The 25,555-nt window shown below is 37.9% G+C and overlaps 2 protein-coding genes across 3 annotated transcripts in view; both read left to right on the plus strand.

The window, feature by feature from the left end:
- Positions 1 to 564: 564 nt before the first annotated feature.
- Positions 565 to 19,221, plus strand: LOC109080537 (tyrosine-protein phosphatase non-receptor type 3-like). 2 transcript variants are annotated; one of them, XM_042741066.1, is made up of 27 exons: positions 1,075 to 1,633; positions 1,732 to 1,803; positions 4,202 to 4,371; positions 5,416 to 5,523; positions 5,652 to 5,694; positions 6,570 to 6,648; positions 6,748 to 6,792; positions 7,615 to 7,667; positions 7,892 to 8,009; positions 8,186 to 8,273; positions 8,399 to 8,487; positions 8,809 to 8,872; positions 9,060 to 9,190; positions 9,320 to 9,445; positions 10,192 to 10,306; positions 10,406 to 10,495; positions 11,955 to 12,032; positions 12,136 to 12,192; positions 12,276 to 12,432; positions 12,563 to 12,726; positions 12,831 to 12,921; positions 13,981 to 14,045; positions 14,167 to 14,307; positions 14,699 to 14,827; positions 17,448 to 17,593; positions 17,669 to 17,804; positions 18,239 to 19,221. In XM_042741066.1, the coding sequence occupies exons 3-27, from the start codon at positions 4,228 to 4,230 to the stop codon at positions 18,317 to 18,319; spliced, it is 2,538 nt and encodes an 845-aa protein (XP_042597000.1). In that variant the 5' UTR covers positions 1,075 to 1,633; positions 1,732 to 1,803; positions 4,202 to 4,227; the 3' UTR covers positions 18,320 to 19,221. The 2 variants fall into 2 exon arrangements, with proteins under 2 accessions (XP_042596999.1, XP_042597000.1); XM_042741065.1 differs by lacking the exons at positions 1,075 to 1,633; positions 1,732 to 1,803 and adding an exon at positions 565 to 1,040.
- A 101-nt stretch (positions 19,222 to 19,322) lies between these two features.
- The window catches only part of LOC109061111 (band 4.1-like protein 4B), a 28,173-nt gene continuing 21,940 nt past the window's right edge, over positions 19,323 to 25,555 (plus strand). The window contains exon 1 of the mRNA XM_042741075.1: positions 19,323 to 20,148. Coding sequence (XP_042597009.1) covers positions 19,900 to 20,148 — 249 coding nt within the window. The 5' untranslated portion in view covers positions 19,323 to 19,899. The remainder of the gene's footprint in view (positions 20,149 to 25,555) is intronic.

A 25,555-nucleotide genomic window follows, 5' to 3' on the forward strand; every position in this document is an offset into this window, starting at 1 on the left:
TGATCAGTCAAATCTGACTCCTGCAGCTCGTGTTGGATGCAGGGTTGTCAAGTCCATGTTTTTTTTTTCTCTCAATGGAATTGGGCTACTTTTTAAACTGTTGCCATGGCTTGATTTTCCCCCGTGGGCTAAAGTTTTGGAATGTTGCATAGACTAAAATGCTTGTATTGAAACATTTTGCATTCTACCTATGATAAAACTGTTCTAGATGTTAAGTTTTGTGAAGGACGGCCACTGGCAGGAAGCTTTTTAGCTGTGTTTATGATAACATTTAATGATTTTAACAGGGACTGTCAAATATCTATATTAGGTATGGAAATGACATATTTAGAGTTTTGATATTTGAGATTGCCCTAATTTGGCCGCTTTCGGCATTACTTTAACCACCAACCAACCACACCCCAGCCCCCCACACCCACTGTCCTCTTTTTGGAAAACTGAAATATGGTCACCCTAGTCTAGCAGGTCTCCCAGCCTGGTGTTTAGCTGAGTCTCCCACCCTGACTCGCTGAATGGTGTCTAAACACCATTTAAAACCAGCCTACCTAGGCTGGGAGACCAGTTTGCATGCAGTTTTCATGGACTCATGTGTGCTGTATTGACTCAGGAGAGGCAGCGCCCTTAACCGGCGGGCACACGCACCTGAGACTGCGCGCCCCCGTCGGAATTCCTGAGAGTTCACGCGCAGCACGAATCACGCCTAGAAATCAAGGCTCGTGTAAACTCGGAAGTGTCCATACGTGGGTTGACGATCACATGCACATCATGAAATTTGTGAAACATGTTATAAGCACACTATCAGTAAGAAGGGAAACATAATCACACGACATTTGCTACATGTTCACGATAAAACTTAAACTCATGTTGAGCACAGTGACGCCGTGATTGCCCTCCCGAAGGAAACCGGAGAAGAAAAAAAAATAATCCGGAAGTTTACCGACACCTGCGACCATGATCGCCCTAACATGGAAAGTTGTCTCTCATCACGGGAAATATAAGCACCTCTAGCATCGCAGAGACATTGACAGCACCTCAAGCAGGTAACTTTCTGACGCTTTTCTTTGTTATGGAAGTGTCCCGTTTGGACTCCAGTTTTGTGGGCTGAAAAGAAGGAAAATGCCAAATGACGTATATTTGGCTTTAAAAACAACTCTTTTCACTCTTGGATGGTTCTTCTTGGGAGATATCGCGATAAGCTCCGAAACTTGTTGTTCCGTTTAATCCGAAACATCTATCTGAGCCCAGATGTTGGTGTAGGGCTGTTCGCTGGGTCGTTCGGTTTCGAGACGGTTCGGTTCTGAGTTCTGACAGAACCGGAGTCCGAGCGGATCAGCGTGGACTTGAGTCAGAAACGTAAGACGTCACACCCAGAAAAGCCCGTGTCTCACGCAGAAATATTGAGCTGCTTGTTACTCGTGTTGAAATTTCCAGTCTTGCTATTGGGTTTCAAATACTTTACATTGCCGCATTTAAAATCGGAAAGGCCTTTGTTTTTAAGTATGGTCTGAAGTAATTACACTTTCTACCTCGTAAATATCGCGTCTCTCAAAAGTGAGCTCGAGCGTGTAGCGCTTTCCAACTGAGCTACTGGTAAACATTAACTTTTAATGCTCGCCAAACCGTTCCCAAACGTGTAAGTATACTTTAGACTTCTGAAGTGTGTTTTATTTTGCCAGAAAGTGAGACAAAACCTGCTAAACGTCTGTTAGGTCACTAATATAATTTCCCTAGTCTCAGAGATAGGCTACAACTTCTGCAACTACAGAAGAGTCGTAGAGAGCGTCCAGGATCAGGACATGCAAGGTAAGGTCTGAAGAGTGATTTAATGTTGTTTAATTTGAAATAACTGCAGGCTCTTAACAAGAATTATCATAATGTTAGTATCAAATAACATGGTATTTCCACAGGACAGCAGATTTATGTCTGTATCAAATTCACTGCCTCTCTTGCTATTTCTCTTTCTCAGATTACAAACTATTTTATTGACATGAATGTTTTGCATACAATACTGCAAAAGCATCAACACACTGTATATACAGTATATACACTCATGTTTTATTCTCTAATGCCAAATTTACACTTTGACTGTGGCACAGAAGTGCTTCTGAAGTGACAAGAGCAGCCCTAACTTGGCGATGTCAAGACGTCTTAAATGGGGACATACCGTAGACTTCTGCCAAATTTACACATCAAAGGTGGCACAGAAGTGCTTCTGAAGTGACATTTAAGTGTCTTTACCCAGACTGTTTAATACTGATCAGAGGTGCATTTACACAGCAATTGCAACTGTATATTGTGATGGTAGGGGTGAAGATGGGTCAGAGCAGGCATAATTTAGGCTTTTATGCTGCATCATATCTTTACACTCAATTTTAAGCAGGCACAGATCGGCCTTAAAGGGATACTCTGCCCCAAAATGAACATTTTGTCATTAATCACTTACCCCCATGTCGTTCCAAACCCGTGAAAGCTCCGTTCGTCTTCGGAACACAACTTAAGATATTTTGGATGAAAACAGGGAGGTCTGTGACTGTCCCATAGACTGCCAAGTAAATAACAGTCTCAAGGTCCATAAAAGGTATGAAAGTCATCGTCAGAATACTCCATCTGCCATCAGACATGCATTTTGGGTTATATGAAGCGACGGAAACACTTTTTGTAAGCGAAGAAAACAAAAATAATGACTTTGGATGACAAAGGAATTATTGAATAAAGTCGTTATTTTTGTTTTCTTCGCTTACAAAAAGTGTTTCCGTCGCTTCATATAACCCAAAATGCATGTCTGATGGCAGATGGAGTATTCTGACGACGACTTACATACCGTTTATGGACCTTGACACTGTTATTTACTTGGCAGTCTATGGGACAGTCACAGGACTCCCGGTTTTCATCCAAAATATCTTAAATTGTGTTCCGAAGATGAACAGAGCTTTTACGGGTTTGGAACGACATGGGGGTAATTGATTAATGACAAAATTTCATTTTGGTGGGGAGTATTCCTTTAACTTGGCTGTGTAAAGAAACCTTATTTTGTTTTTGCATACAGCTAATTATAAAAATTATAAATGTCGACTAAACCAAACTGAAAACTGCGTTTTTAGTTTAGTATTAAAACATTACTTTATGTATTGTTTTTTTAACAAATGAAAACATAGATTTGTCTCCGAAGTATATAAAGTATGTTTATAGAACACAGTGACCAGACAGAATAACATAAAATATGCAACATATAAAATAAAATACACTTTCCACAGAACATTAATGAACATTAAGTCACTGTTTTACAGAGTGTGTTGGAAGATCAAAGCTGCTTTCTGCTTTCAATATAAATTTGGCTGTGACAGATGCATGAATGTCCTCCCCCATAACATCTGCATTTGATCACTCTTTGACAGTGTAGAACATTAAGGAATGACATTTTCAGTATATTTCACTCTTTTACTATGGTTTTTAGGAGAAAGTGTTTCTCTGACTCAGCCTTAACATTGAAATTCTTTCTCGCTCTTTCGTGTCTCTTTGGGTAGTAAAATAGTCCGCATTCCTGGACTGTGCTGGGAGGAGAAAAGAAGAGTGTGAAAAACAATGCGAGAACATGTTTAGACCTAGAGAGTGTGACTGAGTGTGTATTGTAAGTGTCTATGAGGTCGAGAAATGGATGAGTAAGAGAGAGTTAATGAAACCCAAATGCTTATAAACTGACGGTTTTGATTCTGCATGTTGATGACCTCATAGCATGCAACACCATTTTGATGTTATGAAAAGTTAAAGTGCCTCCCACAATCAGTGAGATCTTAAAAACAGGCTGACTGTTTCTAAAATCATATATATAATATGTGATATGTGTTTTTTTTTTTTACATTTTCATTCATTTCTGTGAGCTTGTCATAGGCACAGTATCTGTGCTGACCTGTCCATCTATCACTTGGGTTGGAACGTTCTCTGCACAGAATGTATAATTACAGTTACAAGGGATTTGCTAAGGCCTCATCATCGGATGCAATTCACAACATGTTTTTTAAATGTCTGTTGCACACAGTAAAAAATGTACTGCATATATTTGTTTCATAACATTGGAACGGCATGTACAGAAGTTCTGCACGTCACGTTATTTTATTACAAGTAGTCATAATCTTCGTCAGCGTCACCTTCACGTTTGGAACAAGTGCTTGTGTTTAACCTGTCTGACTCCTTGTTTTGGCAGGTGGGCAGATGTGACGGGGTTCGGCGATGACATCCCCATGGTGCGTGCTTGGAAACAAGATCACTGCTCTTGGACGTGCCGATCTGTTCAAACATACACACATGCCGCGCTCCGGCCTACTCTGTGTAGTGCTCTTCCCTGATGGCACAACCCAAAATTTTACTGTCAGTGTGAGTATAAGAGTGTATGCAGATGTCTTTGGATTGTAGGATGAGTGAATATGACTGTTAAAGCCTAGAGAGAGAAAGAGAAGTAATGTGTATGTGTTCATGAGCTTGCCTTTATTGGCAGTCCGAGGGTGGAGATGGATATTACACTGGTGCTTCTCTTCTCATGTTCCATATTGCACTGCTGCAACCTTGGCTTCATATTCTGAAGGACAGCCACCCACCCACACGCACACACAGGCACGTTTGTCAGGCAGAAACAGTCATGAAGTCAACAGGAAATAGGGTCTTATGCTAGATGATAGAAATGAGGGCAGTGGGCCTGAGGGCTCTGCTTGACAAAGATATAGTGAGTTAAAATGAAATAGGAAAAATATTAAATGGGTATTAAAATGTTGATTCATGTTAATTAACTCGTGATTATTGACAGGGACTGATAACATTGACTTATGATCTATCTGCTAATTAGATTCCATAAATTAATTTAATATTAGTTTAATAAATGTTAAATAAATGTTAGCATAATTTCAGCATGTTCAGCATGAGTGCAACTATCATTAAATTATTATTTTTTAAAATAAATTAATTAAGCCAAGAAAATATTAAATTGACCCTAAAGGGACCTTTACAATATTACAAAAACAATTCTGTCTAGAAAATCTATTTCAAATAACATGTTCTTTTTAATCCTGATTCCAGTGTATCACCGTTTTTAACAAAAATATTAAGCAGCACAACCATTTTCAACATTGATGATAATAATAAGTTTCTTGATTATCAAATCATCATGTTAGTATGATTTCTGAAGGATAATGTGACACTGAAGAGTGGAGTAATGACTGCTGAAAAATCAGCTTTGTCATCACAGGAATAAATTACATTTTAAAATATATTAAAATAGGACACAGTTGTAATAATATTCACAATTGATATGTTCTTTTGTTATGTTTGTGTATGCTAACCCTGTAGAATATGGTCACTTTATAAATATAGGTTTGGTAAACTGGTACAATTCCTAATGGGACAGCATGTGTTACTGCCTTGCAGAAACATGATGCTGGTCATCTGCTGTTCGATTTGGCTTGTGAACACCTCAACATAGTGGAAAAACAGTACTTCAGCCTGCAGATCAGCGAGGACACATCCAGCTCTCCGGTAAATGAATGCGTGGCTGTGAAAGAGCAAGTGTTTATCGCTATGACCCAGAAATAGAGAAAAGTAATGCCCTGTCTTAAGAAACATGAGGGTTTCAGTAGTTGAACTGATTAAATCTGTCATTTCAGAGGTGGCTGGACCCTAACAAGCCCTTTAAGAAACAGCTGAAGGGTGAGAGAGAAACTACACACACACACACACACACACACACACACACACACACACAGGCCCACCAGGAGTCAATATATTATTTTTACATTTGTGGTGGAAAATCAGATTAAAATCAGGTTATTTAATTTTGCATGCACTTTCCTAACTTTTTTTTTAAAAAAATTAAATTCCCTTTGCTATCATTCAATGTTCACTTAAAGTTGCAGCATTTAAGATGATTCATTTTTTAATCAATTATTTATTTTTATTTATTTGGACAAAATAATATAGCATTTTAATATTGGTCAGCTATAACAAATATTTTTAAAGAATTGCAGTTATGATAAACACAAAGAATGGATATATAGAATGCTGTTTGAATTCTGTGGATATCTGCAGGGCTTTCTGCAGATGTTTTGTGGAATCAGATTCCATACAGGCATAGAGTGCACATGTTTGATGAGTGTGTAATATGAGTTATGTCATAGGAGCGCAAATAATTTTGTTTCCTTTAAAAGAACATTAGGAGACACATGTTTGTCTTCTCATGAGAATTGGAGGTGGCTGATTTAATTAATCAACTTACTTGAGTCATCAGACGTGATGTGCATGCAATAAGGCACAGACGGGGATTGCAGCTTATGCTTCAGTGCCTACCTGCCTTTTTGACTTTAAATTATGGTTTAATAAATTGCTTTAGATTTCTGGGAAATTGCCAAAACCTCAGTTTCCTTCCTTTTTTTCTAGAAATACTATGATACTGAGCTTCAATGTAGCTCTGATCAATGAATCTCTATTGCTAGCATTTTTTGAGTTCCTTTTCCTCTGACTCTGTCCTTTTCTCTCTCTCTCTCTCTCTCTCTCTCTCTCTCTCTCCCCCACTGTTATTCCCTCAGGTTCTGCTCCGTTCTTTTTAATATTTAGAGTGCGGTTCTTCATCTCAGACCCAAACTCCCTCCAGCACGAGCAGACCAGGTACATATCCCTGTTTATGTGCAAATGAAATAGAAATAGATATATATATTATTTATATGAATTGGTTGAGAGGTTTTTGACCGTTATTTTGTTTTGCAGGCATTTTTATTTCTTACAAATTAAGAAGGACATTTGTGAGGGGAGGTAAATATTTGTTGTTTTGCACCTACGCTCCCATTCAAAAGTTTTGGGTTGGTAAGCTTTTTTATTTAAAAAAAAAAAAAGTATCTTATGCTCACCAAGGCTGCAATTATTGGATAACAGTGCAGTGAAAACAGTAATATTGTTTAATATTTTGACAATTTAAAATAACTGCTTTCTATTTTAAATGGTAATTTATTCCTGCGATGGTAAAGGTGAATTTTAGCAGCAATTCATCTAGTCTTAAGAGAAAGTGATATCAGATTCTAACTGATGCAGATGACAAAATAATTTATAATTTATAAGTAAAACCAGTATTTTTATGCTACAACTGAAATTAGGTATCATAACATTATAATTTACAATATGTAAGAAGGATAACTATTAATTTATTTTGAAAAAGTTAAATTGTTTAAATGATAAAATATAACCAATGTACTTCAGAGGCATTGTGTATATAGTATTTATTTATTTTTAATTTTATTATTTTTTTGTATTGTTTTTATGTATTTATTTATCAAAAATACCAGCAACCCACATCATTATAATACATGCAGGATGCTGGTTATGCAGTCCTTGAAAAACCGGTGATTCTGGTTAGAGATTAAAGCTCGGGGAGTTATAACTCTTGGGTTTGTTAGGTTGTGTGTGGTCTGATAAACATACTATTGTGTATAAGAATTATAATACACTATAGACATTTGCTCCCTTGACATTTAAGTACCAAATATTTAATATTTACAAATACTAATAAAAAAAAAAAAAAAAACATGTCACAACCCTATATATTGTATCCCAAAATATCATGGTGTGTTTTTATTGCAGATTAAAGTGTCCTTTAAGCTCAGCCGTGGTACTGGCTTCTTACTCTGTTCAGTGTAAGTGGTAGAAATTACACCGTCTCACATTGTGATTGGCAGCCCTGCCATAGAAACACTATTGATATTGCAGATGATGTGTCTGTGTGCTTGTAGGGGACATGAGTCTTCTCCAGGAAATAGCTGGGGTTAATGGCACTGTCTAAATTGGAGATGACTGAACAAAGCACATATAATCACTATTTCTCAAACGTAGCGTTCTAATACTCCTGTTTGATTGACAGCTGAGCTTGGAGACTATGTCCCTGAAACTCCTGCAGGATACCTCAGTCAGACACATTTTCTTCCTGACCAAGACCAAGAGTTCCTTCTGAAAGTAGAGTCGCTGCATCCACAGCACAAGTATGTCAGCACATAAATTCATTCACACACACACACACACACACACACACACACACACACACACACACACACACACACACACACACACACACACACACACACACACACACACACACACACACACACACACACACACACACACATTTATTAATTGTACATGTCTGAATGTGTTTCAGAGGTTTGTCTCAGAGTGAAGCTGAGCTTTGCTATTTAAATACAGCGAGAACATTAGACCTGTATGGAGTGGAGCTACATCATGCTCAGGTACAATGGTTTAAGTTGAAAATTTTTCCAATTTCTTCCAGAATGTTAAGGAATAACTGGTAATATTGTTTTAAAGTGGATTATGTTAATTTATTTTATTACATTTTTAAAATCCCTGTTTATAGGATGTTAACAACCCCGCCCTCTGGGTGGGCATTACATCTGGGGGCGTGGCTTTGTTTTGCCATTTAATTTGCTCCAGTTTTTTCCCCTGGTAAGTTTTGGCCAATCAGATTCTTTCTTGAATGTTTTTGCTCACTTTATTTGTAATTGCATATATGCTTGATGTATGTTCTTAGTAAAACACACTTTTTAAGCATCTTACATTGATGTTTACAGCTGTTATGAATGACGTTTGACAGTGCTACGGCTCTGTTTGTCAGAGCTGTGATTATCATTACAATGGATGAGATACAAACACTGTCGAAAAGTATAATTACTGTTATTAGTGTAATTAAGAGCCGTGGAAACAGTATCTCTTATTTTGATTCTGGTGTGCTTTTGCTTTTTGAATGGCTGCTTTTTTTTTTTCCAGGATTAACATCATCAAAATTTCTTTCAAAAGAAAACGGTTCTTTGTCCACCTACGCCGGAAACATGTAAGATATGCATGATTAATCATGCTCGTCCTTCAAAACAAAAGCAAAATAATTACCATATTAAAGCCAGACACTTAATGCCTCAAAGATGTTGAATACTGAAAAATCAACATCTATGTGTGAGACTTGTGTTGTGTTCTTTGTGGTGTTTTATGTTGTTTTTTTCTCATTTATATGTGTGGTACAGGGTGAGCTGGGTCACCATGTGGTTTCTCTCTCCATGCCAAGTTCACGTGCCTGTAAAAATCTATGGAAATCCTGCGTGGACCACCATACATTCTACAACAGAAAACCCTCTCACTCGGCTTCAAAACTTAGGTACACAAGCAGAGTCACGACGGACCCATTCTACAAAATTACTGTGTTCTTTATTGCTGGAGTTAATTAGAGTTCATTACTGCCTCCACCAAATGAGTGTGAGTTTAATTGCATATATTTTTGTTAAAGCTCTATCCCACTGTACCGAAAGCTGATTGGTGAGAAAATCTTGAACCCTGCGGTGAGGTCCAACTCAGTGGAACAACTAGAGACAAAGAGTCTACCCTCACGGTCACCACCCAACACGCCCAACTGGTAACAGTGCTCAAATACACTCAAATACATTTAACTTTACAGTAATGGATTAGAGCTATTTAATGTGTTTTAACAAACAATGAAATGTATTTGTACTACTATTCAAAGGTTTGGGGTCAAAATTTGTAAAAAATACTTTAAAAAATAATACTTTTATTTAGCAGGGACTCTTTTAATGGAACAAAAGAAGTTTCTAATGTTAAGAGAAATGTTTCAGATAAATTTTTTTAATTAATGATGTTAATAAGTAGCATAACTGTTTATATGAAATATGATAACACCAAATCAGTACAATAGAATGATTTCTGAAGGATCATGTGACACTGAAGACTGGAGTAATGATGCTGAAAATTCAGCTTTGCCATCTCAGGAATTAATTACATTTAAAAATGTATTAAAATAGAAGACAGTTACTTTTAAATTGAACTATTTCACAATATAAGTTTTTTTTTTTTTTTTTTAAACACATAAATGCAGGTTTGGTGAGCATAGAAGTCCCTTATAAAACATTAAAAATCTTTTGATTGGTAGTGTGTGTATATAAATTTTTTTGTATATATATATATATATATATATATATATATATATATATATATATATATATATATATATATATATATATATATATATATATATATATATATATATAATATATATCACACATACATTTTAAACAGTGTCTTAGTCTTATAAGGTTAATGTAAGGAAAAGTGTTTATAATATTGTGAATATATCTTTCATTTTAGGCGGAGTCCTCGTTTACGTCATGACTTCCGTAAGCCACGCCCATCATCCGTGGACAACCTGACCAATGAAATGAGCTATGTGACTGAGAGTGAAGATGTGTTCTATACTTACAGGCAAATTTACTCTACATGTGCAAATGCACACAGTCTTACAGCCATACATATGTATTCAACAGTACACTCAAAGTAACTTATTAAAACTGATTGCACTGAAAAACCTCAGGAGGAGGGGCGGACGAGTGGTAGTTGGTCTCATAGTGATGATATCAACACCGAAGAGGATGATTTGCACATTTGGGATAAGGTGAGTGTTATTGTACATGATAGCCGATGATGCAAGATCAAGGGAAATGTGTTTCGCAACAGTTTCTGAACTTCAAAGCTTCTTTGCATATCTTTCCAAAGGATCATTGCGTCAAAAACGAGTGGTTGGAATGAAGAAGTTCCCTGTGGTTCATTTCAGTGCAGTGTGGTTGGTTGTGATTGATGGATGGGGCAGTTAAAAACTATATTAGATTATGTGGAAATGCAGCAAAGTGGTGTTATTTTTCCAGGAGTTGTGTGGACTGGAAGGTCATAGAGATGTTAAAAAATTGCCATAAAAAATTAATTATGGTGCAAAAATAAATACATTTGTAATTTAAATATAATTTTTGATCCTAAAATGGGGTTCAATTTTTAATTCTAACTAAATATCCCAGACATGTTCTTGACAAGTGTCAGGAGATTCATCCTGGAACAGATTTAAATCTATTGTCAATTGTGATGTGGTCAGGAAAGCTGCTTGATTGGGGCAGTCGTGGCCTAATGGATAGAGAGTTGGACTTGTAACCCGAAGGTTGCGGGTTCAAGTCTCAGGTCCGGCATGGATTGTAGGTAGGGGGAATGAATATCCAGTGCTCTCTCCGCCTTCAATACCATGACTGAGGTGAGACCCTTGAGCAAGGCACCGAACCCCCAACTGCTCCCCGGGCGCCCACTGCTCCAGGTGCATGTTCGTTCACTACTGAACACTGTATGCAACAAAAGGCACAGGACCTAAACCAAATGTCAAGAGTCCAGCATCAGGGCAGTCAGCTGTCAGAAACAATATCTAGTGTTTGCCATTCTGACAAATCCAAGCAGTACACTGATACTACAGTCATGCTGATGAGTCACTGAAAATCTATCTCCCAGCTCACGAGACTAGGGCATGAAAAAACTTTAAAATTACAGTGGGGTCAAAAGATTTTTACCACTGAAGCACAAGTTGCTCTTTGGGTAATTCTTTACACTCTTAAAAAACCTTTTTTGTCTAAATGGTTCCATAAAGAACTTTTAACATCTGAAGAACCTTTTTGTTTCACAAAAAGATTATTTGTGGCGAAAGAAGGTTCTTCAGATTATAAAAAGGTAATAAAGAGATGGTTCTTTAAAGAAAGTTTGACTTAGTTATTTGTGGAACCAAAAATGGCTCTTCTATGGCATCGCTGTGAAGAAACTTTTAAGGGCCTGTTAAGAGTGTAATCATGCTGGAGAACACAAACTCTGCTGCTGTCATTGAAGAAACAAGGACATTTTTTATTAAATAGAATCTAGTACTATCAGTGTGCAAAACAGCTGAGAATGAAGCTGTCTACTGACAAAAGAACAACAATATTCTGAAGTCTAAACATGATAATATGTCATTATTTCGTAGCTAGACTTCAGAATCCTCCATTTTCTGATCCTCTTTCTGTCCCACCTGCTTCAAAGGGTCTATTATTGTGGTTATATGTACACAGAGTGTGACAGCTGATGGAGATCTGCTACTCGTGAGGATCAGCCCAGACCAAGATGGGAAGTTTGGCTTCAATGTTAAAGTGAGTCGTTCACAATATGTATTTATCATCATCGTTTAAATTGCATTCAGATAGAGTTTTGTGTGGGAGACCATGTATCAGAATATTGTTGGCTAATATTCAGGGAGGCGTGGATCAGAAGATGCCCCTGTCCATCTCTCATGTTAACCCTGCATCTCCGGTAAGCCATAAAAATCCTTTCTGGTTTTGAATATGAATGGGTTCTTGGTTTTTGCATTTGTACAAATATTGACTGTGTTGCAGGCCAGTCGCTGTGTGCCTCCGCTGATGGAGGGCGATCAGGTGCTGTTGATAAATGGGCGGGACATTTCAGAACACACACATCAGCAGGTAGTCATGTTCATCAAAGCAAGCCGAGAGTCACACAGCAAGGAACTTGCATTGCTTGTGCGCCGCAAAGGTAAGATTTTTGTTGATGTGCATGTGTGCAAATGTGATTTGAGGGGAATTAATTGGTTTAATTTGATCATTGATGTGTCTTGTGCATTTAGCTTGTACACCCAGAAACCACAAACAGCATTTGTTTACAGGTGTCTCTTTGCGAGTCGAACCCACACTACAGTTAGGTGAGGGTCTAACCCTTCCGGGTGAAATATCCCCACTGTCCGCTCAGCCATCTGGAGAGACGCTAGAGGAGTCCATGACCCGTCTGGAGAAGGGATTGGTCACCGGCACATTGCTTCTGCACTTTGAGGTTGGGGGATGTGAATATTTTACAGCATGTCTCAGTTGGCATGTGTGTGCGCACTGCTGATAATTGTCATCCGTGCATGTGTATGTGTGTTTTGCTACTCACAGAAGTTGTACAGGAAGAAAGAAGGCATGTCAATGTGTTGCGCAAAACAGTCCGAGAATATGGACAAGAATCGGTACAAAGATGTATTACCATGTAAGTTTTATTGCTTTTTCTGATAAAAATTTATCACATGCTAAATTGAATAAATTGTGGCCTTTTATGCTTATATTCACAATATAGCATACTTATAGTGTTATTGCTTGAAAATGGTTACTATTAGGGCTGGGATGATGATATTGATTTTTTTTTATTGGATTCAATCTTAATATTGACTAATCGATTTTGATTCTTAAATTACGAGATTGATTTTTGCTGAAAATTGACAGTCGGTCAGTTTTGTTATGAAATGGAAACAATAAATGTTTTGATGTTCCTAAATGTGTCTTGACAGTTTGCTGTAGTGATCATAAAAGTATGTTTTTATGACCAGTCTCCATGTGAAAGTTTATATTTTAAAATTATATATCTAAATGAAACTGAATTGAGATTGGAATAGGTCATTGGATAGGTCAAAACCCAGCCCTAGTTATATTAAAGACTCACACTAAAACTATAGTATGTGACTTGTACACTGAAGTTAGTAGACGGTCTCTATGAGTGCTGTTAAGTGACAGTGGGGTAATGTAGCACTAGCAACGGCAAGGTCATAGGTTCGATTCCTAGGGAATGCATGATAAAGTGTGAAAGTAATGCAAGTCTCTTCAGATAAAGCATAAATGTAAGCTAGGTGAACATATGCTTTGTCATTGCTGTGACGATATTTTGTGTATTGCTGTTACACTATTGGGTATTGACCAATCAGCATCCAGAACTGTATGTTATGTTTAGTTGAGAGCTCAAAGAACAATTAAAACTTCAAAAAGCTCATTAGAAAATTCAATAGAACATTTGAAAATTAAAAACCAATTTTCAGGGGGGTTGTATTTTATAAGAAGAGAGTGGTTGCTGGATGACCATGATGAGATTGAACTAAGCTACCATACTGGAGTAGATTACAGAGTAAGGACAGACATATCATTTTATTCATTTGTCTGTAAGCTTTCGATCGGGAAATAAGGCGTAATGCTCTTTAAAACTAGTTGTCTGAGGTGTTTTCACATAATCCGTAAATCCCTCTTCCTCATTCTCTGCTTGTTCATACTTCTCTTTCAGATGACATCACCAGAGTGGTGCTGCAGGAAGAGGGGGATGATTACATCAACGCCAGTCACGTGAAGGTATGGATAACTCCCTGTCTGCCTCATTTCTATTCAGTATTTAATTTTTCTAGTTGTGAATGGTTTGAATTTATGGCTCTAGATGACACTGATGATGCGGCAATGTGTGTGTGTCTGTCAGACTGAGCCAGCAGGTTGTGTTTTACGGTACATAGCAGCTCAGGGTCCACTGCCGCACACCTGTACACACTTCTGGAGGAGCGTGTGGGAGCAGAACGTCAGTGTCATTGTCATGCTCACCACACTGACCGAGAGAGGACGGGTACTTCAACACACACACATGAAAACAGAACTACACAAAAAGTTACACAGTGAGCTGCAACATTAATAAACATGAACACTATAGGAGACAGGACTCAAGACAGGAACATACTTTTACGCCAGAATAACTCTTATTAACAAGCACACACACAGAACACCTAATCAGACGATACCCATCAAACACCCATCACACACCTCCAGTCCCCCAAGGACAGCTTATTGTGAGTACTGTATTCTTCAGCTCAGCTTGACTGTTGCTTGGTAACCAAGCGCTCTGCATTCTTTTCCAAAAGGATGATTTAATAAACTCTGTGTGTGAGGGAGAGAGGGAGCACGATTGTGTATGTGTGTATGTTTTTCTATGCTCAGTAATCTCTTTTAAATTTCCACAGACCAAGTGCCACCAATACTGGCCGCATCCCCCTGAAGTGAGGGATTATGGGTATCTTCAGGTGTGCTGTCACTCAGAGGAGTGTAACCTGGCATACGTTACTCGAGAAATAACACTCACAAATACTCAGGTAACACCGGACATACTTTTAAACGGACACCACCTCTGTGAGGTGCAGTAGAAACAAACAAGAGCTTGTGTAATCACTTAAAGTAGCATATAACACTCATAGAATATACACAGTTATATATACAGGTATACAATAGCAATTAAAATGTGAGTTTGTGGCTTAGTGTACTCATGGGTTGACAAAATGCACTTTTAAACTTTACAGTCTTTCTCCTCTGGGAACGGGAGTAAACATTTTGATGACTCATCCAGCACTAGACAGATCTTTGTCCAAACACATGCTCTGTAGAATGAGAAAGTTTCTCCTCCTAATATCGCTGAGCCTGAATTCGGCTCAACAACTACTACTGCTACTACCAGCATACTGTTAGTCTTATACTGCTGCTAAATTAGAACCATGTACTACTCTTACTATTTCTGCCATAAAACAATGTGGTAAAAATAGTGAGAATAGAATGCTTGTAGCTGGTTCCAAATTCAGCATATATATTTGAAAGAAAAAAACAACAGAGTAGTTTGCTAGACACAAATCATGGCATAATTCGGAGTATTACTAGTATGTAACTTTATTTATTCCTATACCATATATGGCAGAAATACTTTGAGTAGTATGCTATAAAGTTAGCAACTAACTATGGCTGAATTGAATTCAGAATAGCACACTAGCATATTGTTATTTTTAATCTATATCTTTATAAGGGAAAAATATTGTGTGCAGTGTGCTAGTCATAATCTATGAATGAATTCGGGACAACATACTAGAATACCTGTATATTTAACTTAAGGCTGGAATACACTACACGATTTTCCCCCGATTTACAGTCTGGAGAAATTGAGAAATCTGAACATTTACTTCCGCTCTGGAATGGCATTCCTTTTCTGATGATGTCAGTTTGATGGCTTGGGCAGAATATCTGTAAACACGCCCATCCAACGGTTAGGTTACTATGAGTGAGAGACAGAGGAGGAGCGCAAAAATAAAACCCCGCCCTCTATTCAATATTCCATTTCAGTTGGAAATACGTCAATACACTGAAATAAAGTCGGCAGCAACTTCAAGTTCACATGGACTTTAAAAGTTGTGTGTTGTATTCCAGCCTTTAGACTATATATTGCAGAACTAGGAAGAAACAAAAACAGTAAATTATAGGTATATGTAGCTATATGAGGTAATAGTTAGAGTATATACTGTCTTTGCTTCTATGGCAGAAATAGTAAGAGGAGGCAAGTAAGAGTAAATAGTAATAGTATATACCATTATTATACAGCTATATGAGTAAATAGATGAACTATTCTAATAGTAACTATTCTTATATTAGATATGGCAGAAATGGAGTATACAAGTAAAAAGTAAATACAAAATAGTATGAATATAGCATATGTATACAAGTAAATAGTAAGAACATTTGATTCATAGAACATTTGAATTTGCAATATTATACTATTCTTACTATTTTTTGCCATTTCATAGGGACTTTTAATCTATATTAAAAAAAAATGGTTTTATGAAATTATGCACAGCTGTATACATGGTCAAGATGCTCAAGAACCATTTTGGTCCCTCAGTTTATGATTCTAGTCTTATTTTTGGCAAAATTCTGTTTCTTATGTAAATGTTTGTAATTACTCATGCTCTGTCAGTCCTTTTATGCTGGAGTTTAATGTTTCATTTAAAACAGAATTTTGGCTTTAGGTGTGTTAATGTGAAAGCTTCTTGTGTGTGAGAGAGCATTAACGTGTGGGAGCATTTGTGTGCGATGGTAAATATGGCAAACATGTCACGTACCGCTGTGGTCGAGAGCACGGGACCATGCACATACATGTACATCCACATACAGTACATGCTCACACACTCACAAACAATCTATCATTGCTGGAGAAAGGAGACCCATCTGTTGTCTCTGTTGGTGGGAGTTAATCTCAGCACGGACAGCAGACGGAGGTTACATCACACACTCGTCGTCTATATAGGGTGCGTGTGTGTCTCAGATGAAAAAATAAAGAAAAGGAGAGAGGAAAAGGATGATTGGGGGGGTACAGGAAAAATGCCAATGTGTGAGTGTTCGTACCACACAGCTTGCGAACCAATTATTCCTTTCTGCCCGATTTGTCACAATAAATGAATTATTTTTTCCACTTTGGCCTTCAGACTGTGACTCACCTAAAGATCACTTCTTCTTCTTGCACCCACTTATAAGATCATGATAGAACTGAGAGGGAATTTGAAATGTCATTGTATTTAGGTAATATGGAGTTGAAAATGTTTTAAAGAATGACAATAACCTGGAGCCTCGTGTATAAAACCCAAGTACCATCTGACTTGATCCTAAATTCCATGAATTTCATGTTACGTCAAAAGTGAGGAACATTCTGGATTTATAAAGGCAGAAACTGATGTGAAAATGCATGCATACAAACTTTTTGTGCTCATATGCCAGTAATTGATGTTACACTGATTATATAAAAACATGTAGTGCTTTCATTCCAATAATATTTCATATAAATATCCTTCTATAGAAGGCAAAACACAGGCATGCTTAGACTTGTCTGCTTTTATACATACTCATTCAAGCATTCTCTTGCACTCAGCCTCACCCCCTTTTTTTTTTTTTTTTATACAGTCAGGACAGCAGCGGTCGATCACTCATTTGCAGTATGTCGCCTGGCCAGATCATGGGGTACCAGAAGATTCCTCAGACTTCCTGGATTTTGTCCAGTCAATGAGAAGTATGAGAAAGGAGTCTGTGCCTCTCATGGTCCACTGCAGGTGAGGGGACTTCCAGCACACAGACACACAGATGTTATCAGGTGCTCATTTTACCAAGAGAATGTTTTTCTGCAGTGCTGGCATCGGGCGGACGGGTGTGTTGATCACCATGGAGACAGCCATGACACTGATGGAGAAGGAAAAGCCAGTGTATCCCCTAGAGATCATTACCTTGATGAGAGAACAGAGGGCCATGCTGGTTCAGACATCGGTACAAACACACACAGACAATACACACAAGTTAAAGACAAGTCATTTGGCACTACCAAACAGAGTTTCAGAAGTTAAAACATTCTCTCCATAGATAAACTGATTGTTTTGCCTCAAACTCATACAGCTTGGTTGAGCCGATGCTACATTTAGCTCAAAGGAGTCATGCACTCATTAAAAGGGTTGGAAAGACAAAACTTGTCTATCTGAGCAGGAGAAACCTGACAAATGACAAATAAAGAGGGCAGCCATTTTCACATTAACTATGTGAAAAGGTCAAAGGAGATCAGTCATAGTGGTTTGGATGTAGCTTCATACCATGTATGGTGAAAATGGCTTTTAAAGATTCGTCCACCGGATCAAATGATTTAATATCTTAGATTGATTTTATTGGATATGCCGACATTATGCACTCTGTGCATGTTTGTTTTTCAGTGCCAGTTCACCTTTGTGTGTGAGGCCATTCTGAGGGTGTACAGAGAGAGAATGAAAAAGAGCTCAACACCTTACAGTTGATAAGAAGAGAGGGACAGGAGGGGAGTGTTCAAAAACACAAGTGAAGGAAGAAGCTGTGATCCGACTGTCAATAAAGACGGATGAAAAAGGAGCAGTGAGTAGACGGTGTGTCTGGATAAAGATGGATGGACAATCTTTTCTCTTGCTGTGGCTCTTCTTACAGCTGTGCGGATCAAGGAAGAACATAAAGCACTTTGACACGTATAAGCTTATAGGGCCCTACAGCACACATACTCTCTCTTTCTCTGTCTCACACACACACCCCAAGTGCTATATTCAGGTAAATCTCACAATATCTGTCAAGAAATGTTCAGGCCACATTTCAGCCTAAAATTAAGAGGAAAAACTTTGTAACTCATATTGTGCATAAAATAAAAATGTAAAAGTAGATCTAAAAATCTACGTTTAGAATATTTTAAGTTTTTCTCTTTTTGGAATTAAAAGATTATATTCAGAGCAATTAAGCAGATTTTACTCCCCAATTCTCATTACCACATTAATCCCTTTGATATTGTCTTTTTTTATTGCAGTATGAATGACAGTATTGTTATTTACTTAAAATCGATCCATTTTATATATATATAGCCTGCTTAAAAAAATTGCATATTTTTTTGTTTTTCATGTCACGATAATAAAAACTAGACTTTGTAGTTTGTAAAGAGAAATGGGGGGTGACCAGATTAGCTTGAAATGTTCTGAAAATGTTCTAATTGTAAACTTACTTTAAAAACAAATAAACAAACTAAAAGCTAAATTCATTAAATATATAATTTTTTTCCTTTTGATTTTGAGGATAAAGGGTGACCTGTACGCTTCTTTGTGAGATTGACCAACCAAACCACTACTAGAATAATTCAATTCACCTCTGTTAATAAATAAATAATAAAAATGTGTAATTCTTATCACATTGTGTCTCTTCTATTATTCATGATGGGGATGGGGGGGGCTTGAATGAGCGTGAGTGAAATGCTGACGCGCTCATTGTTTCCCGCACAGTATGAAGGCTGCTTGATTTGTAGTCGTTGCTGGGGAATTCAGTGATGGTAGCTCTCGTGAAGGTAACCTCACATTGACCACTGTTTGGCTTACCAGCAGGTAGCGCTGCCTCGCGCACACTGACCCGAACAGGGGAAAAAAGTTTGAGTGTTGCTCTGAGATTTAACGCTTGCGCAGAACAGGTTGCCTGGCCAGTTCCTCTGGTTGACTTACCTGAGAGGTACATCAGTTTCGGTCAATAACAGAAAGGAACTAACGCGCCGTCATTCCGGCGAACGCGAGAAGTTCAGTTAACGCGCAATTATTTTTTATTTAACCGAGTGAAAGGACCGGTTTATCCTTACTTGTTTTTGGGAGCTGCGCTCGTGTTTTCTAGCCCGTAACGTTACGCCACGAGGAAACTGAGCTCGTGACAGGTCGCCGTATCCCGACTTGTCCCCGCTGCATTGAACGGCTCAGTCCGGTAGACGCCGCCTTTCTTCGTCGCGGAAAGCCTTGGAAACAGCTGGATGCCTTCCTCTTGAGCGGTCCGGTATCGGAGCCGTTTTTCCTGGTTGATTAAAGCGCTGTCTCGCGGGGAAAAGATGATGGGCTTTCTGCGCAGGACGTTTAGTCGTCGGTCAAAACGACGCTTTCGGACGTCAGACGAGCTGGACGGGACCGGCAGAGGCGGAAACACGGTGCTGCAGGCGCACCAGCAGCAGGTGATTCACGCGCCGATCGTAGTGACCGGGGGAGCCGTGGTCCACATCCCCGCGGCGGGCAACAGCAAAGACGCCATCACATGCAGAGTCCTGTTGCTGGACGGATCAGATGTCAGTGTGGAGTTACCGGTGAGTAGAGCGGTTCTTCGGAGAAAAGTCACCTTGGTTGCTTTGAATGTAGTAAGTTCGGTTTTAACAGCCTGTCGCTGTGTGGCCGGACGGATTTCCCCGGTGTTGGGTCCTGTCCCGGTAAACAGATGGTGCTCGTGCTCCCGTGCTCATGTTTACTTCCCACCTACAGCGACCGCTCAACCTGTCACACACAACCCTGCAGATTCCCTCGAGCTCCGGGAGCTTTCGCGGAAAATGAAACAACCTGGGAGAAAAACACGCGAGGAGTTCCCCCAGCTCCAGCTTTCTCTCTCCTCCTCTCTCTGTTCAAGTGTTTTCCAGAAATGATTTCCTATTTGAGGTCGACGAACCAGCTAGGAGCTTAACCTTTGGTCCCTCTTTTGCAAGTCGCGCCATGTAATCTCGATCACTTTCTGACGGACAGTTCGTCTGTTTGGAACTCAGCGTCTTGTCTGTTCACTACTGAATGTGTCTTTTTAAAACCCTATACCTTCTAGATCGTGAATTTGAGTTATATATCCACGTAATGTCCATTAACTTAAGTTTTGGACAAAATTGACAGATTGTATGTTTCTTCTCAGCCTATGAAAACATTTCCAAAGAACCCAAAACATGAAGCTCTGTCACCAAGCAACAGACAGAAAGCCTGTGTCTGAAGAATTCAGATCTTTCCTCAAATTTTTATCCAAGTACAAAGAAACAAAATAAAAATATGTATATAGTTGCTTAAAATATAGTGACTAATAAAATAAAATGGACAATGTAATTTCCTTCACTTGATAAACTGTTAATAAATAATAACAAATAACTGAACATTATCATATCGTCTTTTTAAGAACTGAATTATCTGGACATTTAACACGAGTGTGTTGTAAATACATGTAGAATACGCGCATATGTGTAGTGTATAAGCTTTTTTGTTACTTTTTTATGGTATGCTATTAATTTAACTAAAAATGACATCAGTGCTCCTCATAATTGTAATGGAGTGCTTAAGTGACTACCCATTAAAAGTTAGGATAGCAAGTTCTAGGAGTTCTAGACCAAAAACAATGGCTGCATCTAAAATCACATACTCTCTGACTAGGCACTTCTCTTGAATTTAAGTATGCACTTTGTGACTGTTAAAAATGTATATTCTATATACTATGAATGTAATCCAAACAATACCACCAGACTAACGTAAAAGTTCTTGCCTCTGCGTTTGTTTACTTGCGCAAGATACAATTCTGTCTTCGCCGCCCCCAATAAAAGTGTTCAGTAATCACTCGGCTCTAGCTCACTCCACGTTTTTTATTTCCTTGTTGGTGAGAGAAACCCGCTTCGAGCGATCATGAAGCGAAAGAAAACAAAGATGCTCCTACCGTCAAAAACCTGTTCTTCAGGCAAAATCTGCTTCCACATCACTCCGGTCTATAAAATGCCTGAACAAAGATTAATGAAAATTATACAAAAGTGTGTCAACGGATATCAGCACTCTTGGAACGCCTCTGGGCCAATCAAATTAGAGGACTAGAACGATTACACAATTATATTTAATGGTGAATGTTTTTCAATATAAGCCCTGTGAACAACCGAAGCTTGTGGTGTACGTCACAATAATATTGTTCTATATTTCTAAGACAGTTTTGCCGATTGTTGGTTTATAAACATGGCTGTCATAGTCAGCAAAATGTTATGCCGTACAAGTCTGAACATATCAAAGAATTTATTAAAAGACTTTCGTGTGTCATTACTTCAGTGTAACAAATCATGCATTCTTTTGATTTGACTATTAACAATGTCATCAGTTCCAGCCATCGAACCTCATAACCAATATAGTTTCAAAAGTTGATCAATTCAGCTTTATTTTTAATGCAAGACTATTCTGTGTTTATTTGCAGATATTGGCAGTGAATAGACGTGAAATATATGTCGATTTATGTATGTTAAGGGTTGTAGGTCAACCTGAACAGCAGCAAGTATCAAAGAGAATAATAGCCACAGCCCCCCCTCAGGGTGTGTCCCAAATCCAGCCACTCTCCTCTGACACTTCAAGCTATTTTTGCTTTGGCCTTGGTTTGTGTGCAACTTATATACAGTATGAGTGTGTGTTTTCAACTGTCTTTTAGATGAAGTCTGGGTGCCTTGTGGTACTCTTATAAATGTCAAAATGTGAAGTCTTCATCAAGACCAAATGTTAGCACAAAAGACTAGTGCTTTCCGTTGAAAGACAATGAGTACATTGTCTATAAGTCCTTCAGGTCATTGTATCATTGTATTGTAGTATTCAGTATGTTTAGGCAAGGCAGCTGGACTTGATTTTACATTTGACGTCTTTTATACATTTCACAGCATACAGTATCAAGCTCATACAGTGGCTCCGAAGAAGTATTTGGACATTTAAGCCACACTTGTAACTTCATTACATGACAAAATCAACTCAAACCAAGCAAAATATAAGCACACTTCTTTGGCAAAACATGTCTCAAAGTTATTAAAACTAATATAGGTTAACTGTACATTACTGTTCAAAAGTTTTAAGTCATTAAGATTTAATGTTTTGGAAAGAAGTCTCTTTATTGCTCACTAAGGCTGGCAAAAACACAGTGAAAACAGTTATATTGTTATATTAGTGTTTTTTATTTAATGTTTCAAACTGTCATTTATTCCTGCAATGACAAAGCTGCATTTTCATCAGCTGTTACTCCAGCCTTCAGTGTCACATGATCCTTCAGAAATCATTCCATGCCGAGCAGGTGCTGAAGAAAAATTTCGTAATATTATCTCTGTTGTAAACAGTTGTGCTGCTTTATATTTTTGTGGAAACTGTGACATTTCTTTGAACAGTTATTTGAAATGGAAAGCTTTTGTAACAATAGTAATGTCTTTACTCTCACTTTTGATCAATTTACAAGATCTATTGTGAAAATAAATATTAATTTATTTGAAAAACTAATCTTACTGGCCCCCAAATTTTGAATGGTAGTACACTTATAGTGTCCACTTATATAAGCAGCTTATTTAACATGGTCTTTGGGGAACTCCAAAATAATGTTGCATTTAATTGACTAATTTCTTTTAGTCTGCAGAGATGCTGATTCAGGATACCAAGCACTGTGATTGACTGAATTCCATTCAGGGAATACTTCTCCACATGCTCATCTTAACAAGGAGCTCCTGCCATTTCCATGGCCTATTCTGATCATGTACTCAGTCCTTCGCCTCACAACATCCTACAACCAACAAAAGAAATCAATCAAGCTCCTTAAAATGGAACAAATCAATAGCTAAATTACAAATTCTCTGCATTCGCTGAGAGTTTTTGATCTCAGTGGAATGCCGGCCTTGAAAATAAATTGACCATCATACAGCAGAGATTATCTCCAGAATAGTTTATAGAGTTTTTCCTTTGTGTGTCCTTTTGTTGTCCCCCTCATCTAGACCCAGCATGAAATAGAAAAATACAGACTTTTGATCTCTCTTTGGCCTTTGAAGGTGCTCTGGGATTGTTATTATCCATCAAATGGCTTTGCAGTAAGACTAGGTTTTGGACAAAATATGGAATACCTGTAATATATTTGAAATAATTTTGCTGGCAATTTAAAAATTAACTATGAATATTATAACAAATCTGATGCACTTTTTATTCAGCTAAATAAAGTACAGTACAGTATAAATAGTAATACTGTGAAATATTATAACTGATATGCCCATTACAAACGAGCCATTTGTTGCATCCAGTGGGGACATAATTACGGATTATAGTGACTTATACTATCGTTTTAAGCATTGCGCCATGTAAACATAAAACCATGTCTGCATTTGTGATCGGAGAAACAACAAACAACAAGCTCTACTCTACACCAGGGGTTCTCAATTTCAGTCTTCGTGGCCCCCCTCTGTAAATAAATACAATTTAAAATCATGTCTCAGACATTTCAGTGCACTTTGAATGGAACATATACCTTCGCTTCGAACTGGTATCATGGTGGAATATCCTGTGATGTCCACTTCGCAGGGCACTTGCATTCAAATAGAACAAACATCTGAAGCCATAAGAGAAACATACAAAATGTGCAGATCCTTTACATATGAAAACATACTTACAGACTGTGAGTCAGAAGCACTGGCATTGTAGTCTTCTCTCCCAGGATCAGGAAACAGTCCTCCATAAAATGCACATCTGATTATTTGGGTTGAACTGTTCTGGAACAGTGTTGTAAATACAACTTAACCACTGATTTCTAGTTGTGTCCTCTTTTGGAAGACCAAACAAAGTATTTTCGCTTTCACACTGAAACACACAGCGTCTCCACAACATGGAGCCAGCGGCAACAGCGAGAATCAAAGTTACACCTGAAACACACCAGCAAGTTCACCTCTGAATGGCTCAAGAAAAACAAAATTAAGGTTTTGGAGTGGCCAAGTCTATGTCCAGGCTTAAATCCAATTGGGATGCTGAGGTATGACCTTAAACAGTCCATTCATGCTCGAAAACCCTCCAATGTGGCTGAATTAAAACAATTCTGCAAAGAAGAGTGGGCCAAAATTCCTCCAAAGTGATGTGAAAGACTCATTGCCAGTTATCGCAAATGCTTGATTGCAGTAGTTGCTGCCTAGGGTGTTTTTCGGCAGTTTTGAACGGATGACAGCAAAGTTTGTCCTGTTGTCAAAGTCATGGGGTAAAAAAATGTTAATTATAATTTCATATTAAATAAATAGCACTATATGAAAATGTGTCTGACAAAGATGATAAATCTCTCTCATGCTAGTTATGTATTATTAAGAGGTTTTTTTTTTTCTTAATTTTTGCTATGTCACACCTTAGGACAGATTTATGGTATAGTTCAGTAAAAATGTTTAAAAAAGCAGTGAAAGAATTGATGAAGTTAGAGACCCTTTATATTTTCTCAAAGATCAGACTTCACACTACATAAATATATGCATTTCTTTTTCAGGAAAGGTATTTTACAAAAAAAGCATTTTTTACTGCCTGTTTGTCAACTACCCATAAATAAATTGTTTATTGTTTATAAACAACAACTGTTTATTCCTAACTATATTTTTATTGTATGTAACTTGATTAAACATTTTAAAAATGATGGTTCTTCTGATTGAAAGAAAAAAATTAAAAGACTAAAATTAATTTAAATGGATTCTGAGATATTTTAAGCCATATCACTCAGCCATAGTGAGTGCATATATGAAAGTCAATGTAGCATACATTGCTGTGCCTAATCAAGGCCATCAAGCCCTGCAGGCCCACTGGAGCAACTTCCTGCCGACGACGTGCTCTACAGGTGTCCCGTTAAACTGTCACAAGATCAGTGTGTAGCCCCGAGCTTGCCACACGTAGTGATTTATCTGTGCTTTAAAGGGGTCATATGATTTTGCTAAAAAGAACATTATTTTGTGTAATGAA

This window comes from Cyprinus carpio, chromosome B16 (genome assembly GCF_018340385.1).
Source record: "Cyprinus carpio isolate SPL01 chromosome B16, ASM1834038v1, whole genome shotgun sequence".
NCBI lineage: Eukaryota > Metazoa > Chordata > Actinopteri > Cypriniformes > Cyprinidae > Cyprinus > Cyprinus carpio.

Coding starts and splice junctions, on each gene's coding strand:
- LOC109080537 (XM_042741065.1), top strand. CDS start 4,228: ATGACATCCCCATGGTGCGTGCTTGGAAACAAGATCACTGCTCTTGGA. Junction 5,695..6,569: donor CTTTAAGAAACAGCTGAAGG/GTGAGAGAGAAA, acceptor TTATTCCCTCAG/GTTCTGCTCCGTTCTTTTTA. Junction 12,922..13,980: donor GTACAAAGATGTATTACCAT/GTAAGTTTTATT, acceptor CTTCTCTTTCAG/ATGACATCACCAGAGTGGTG.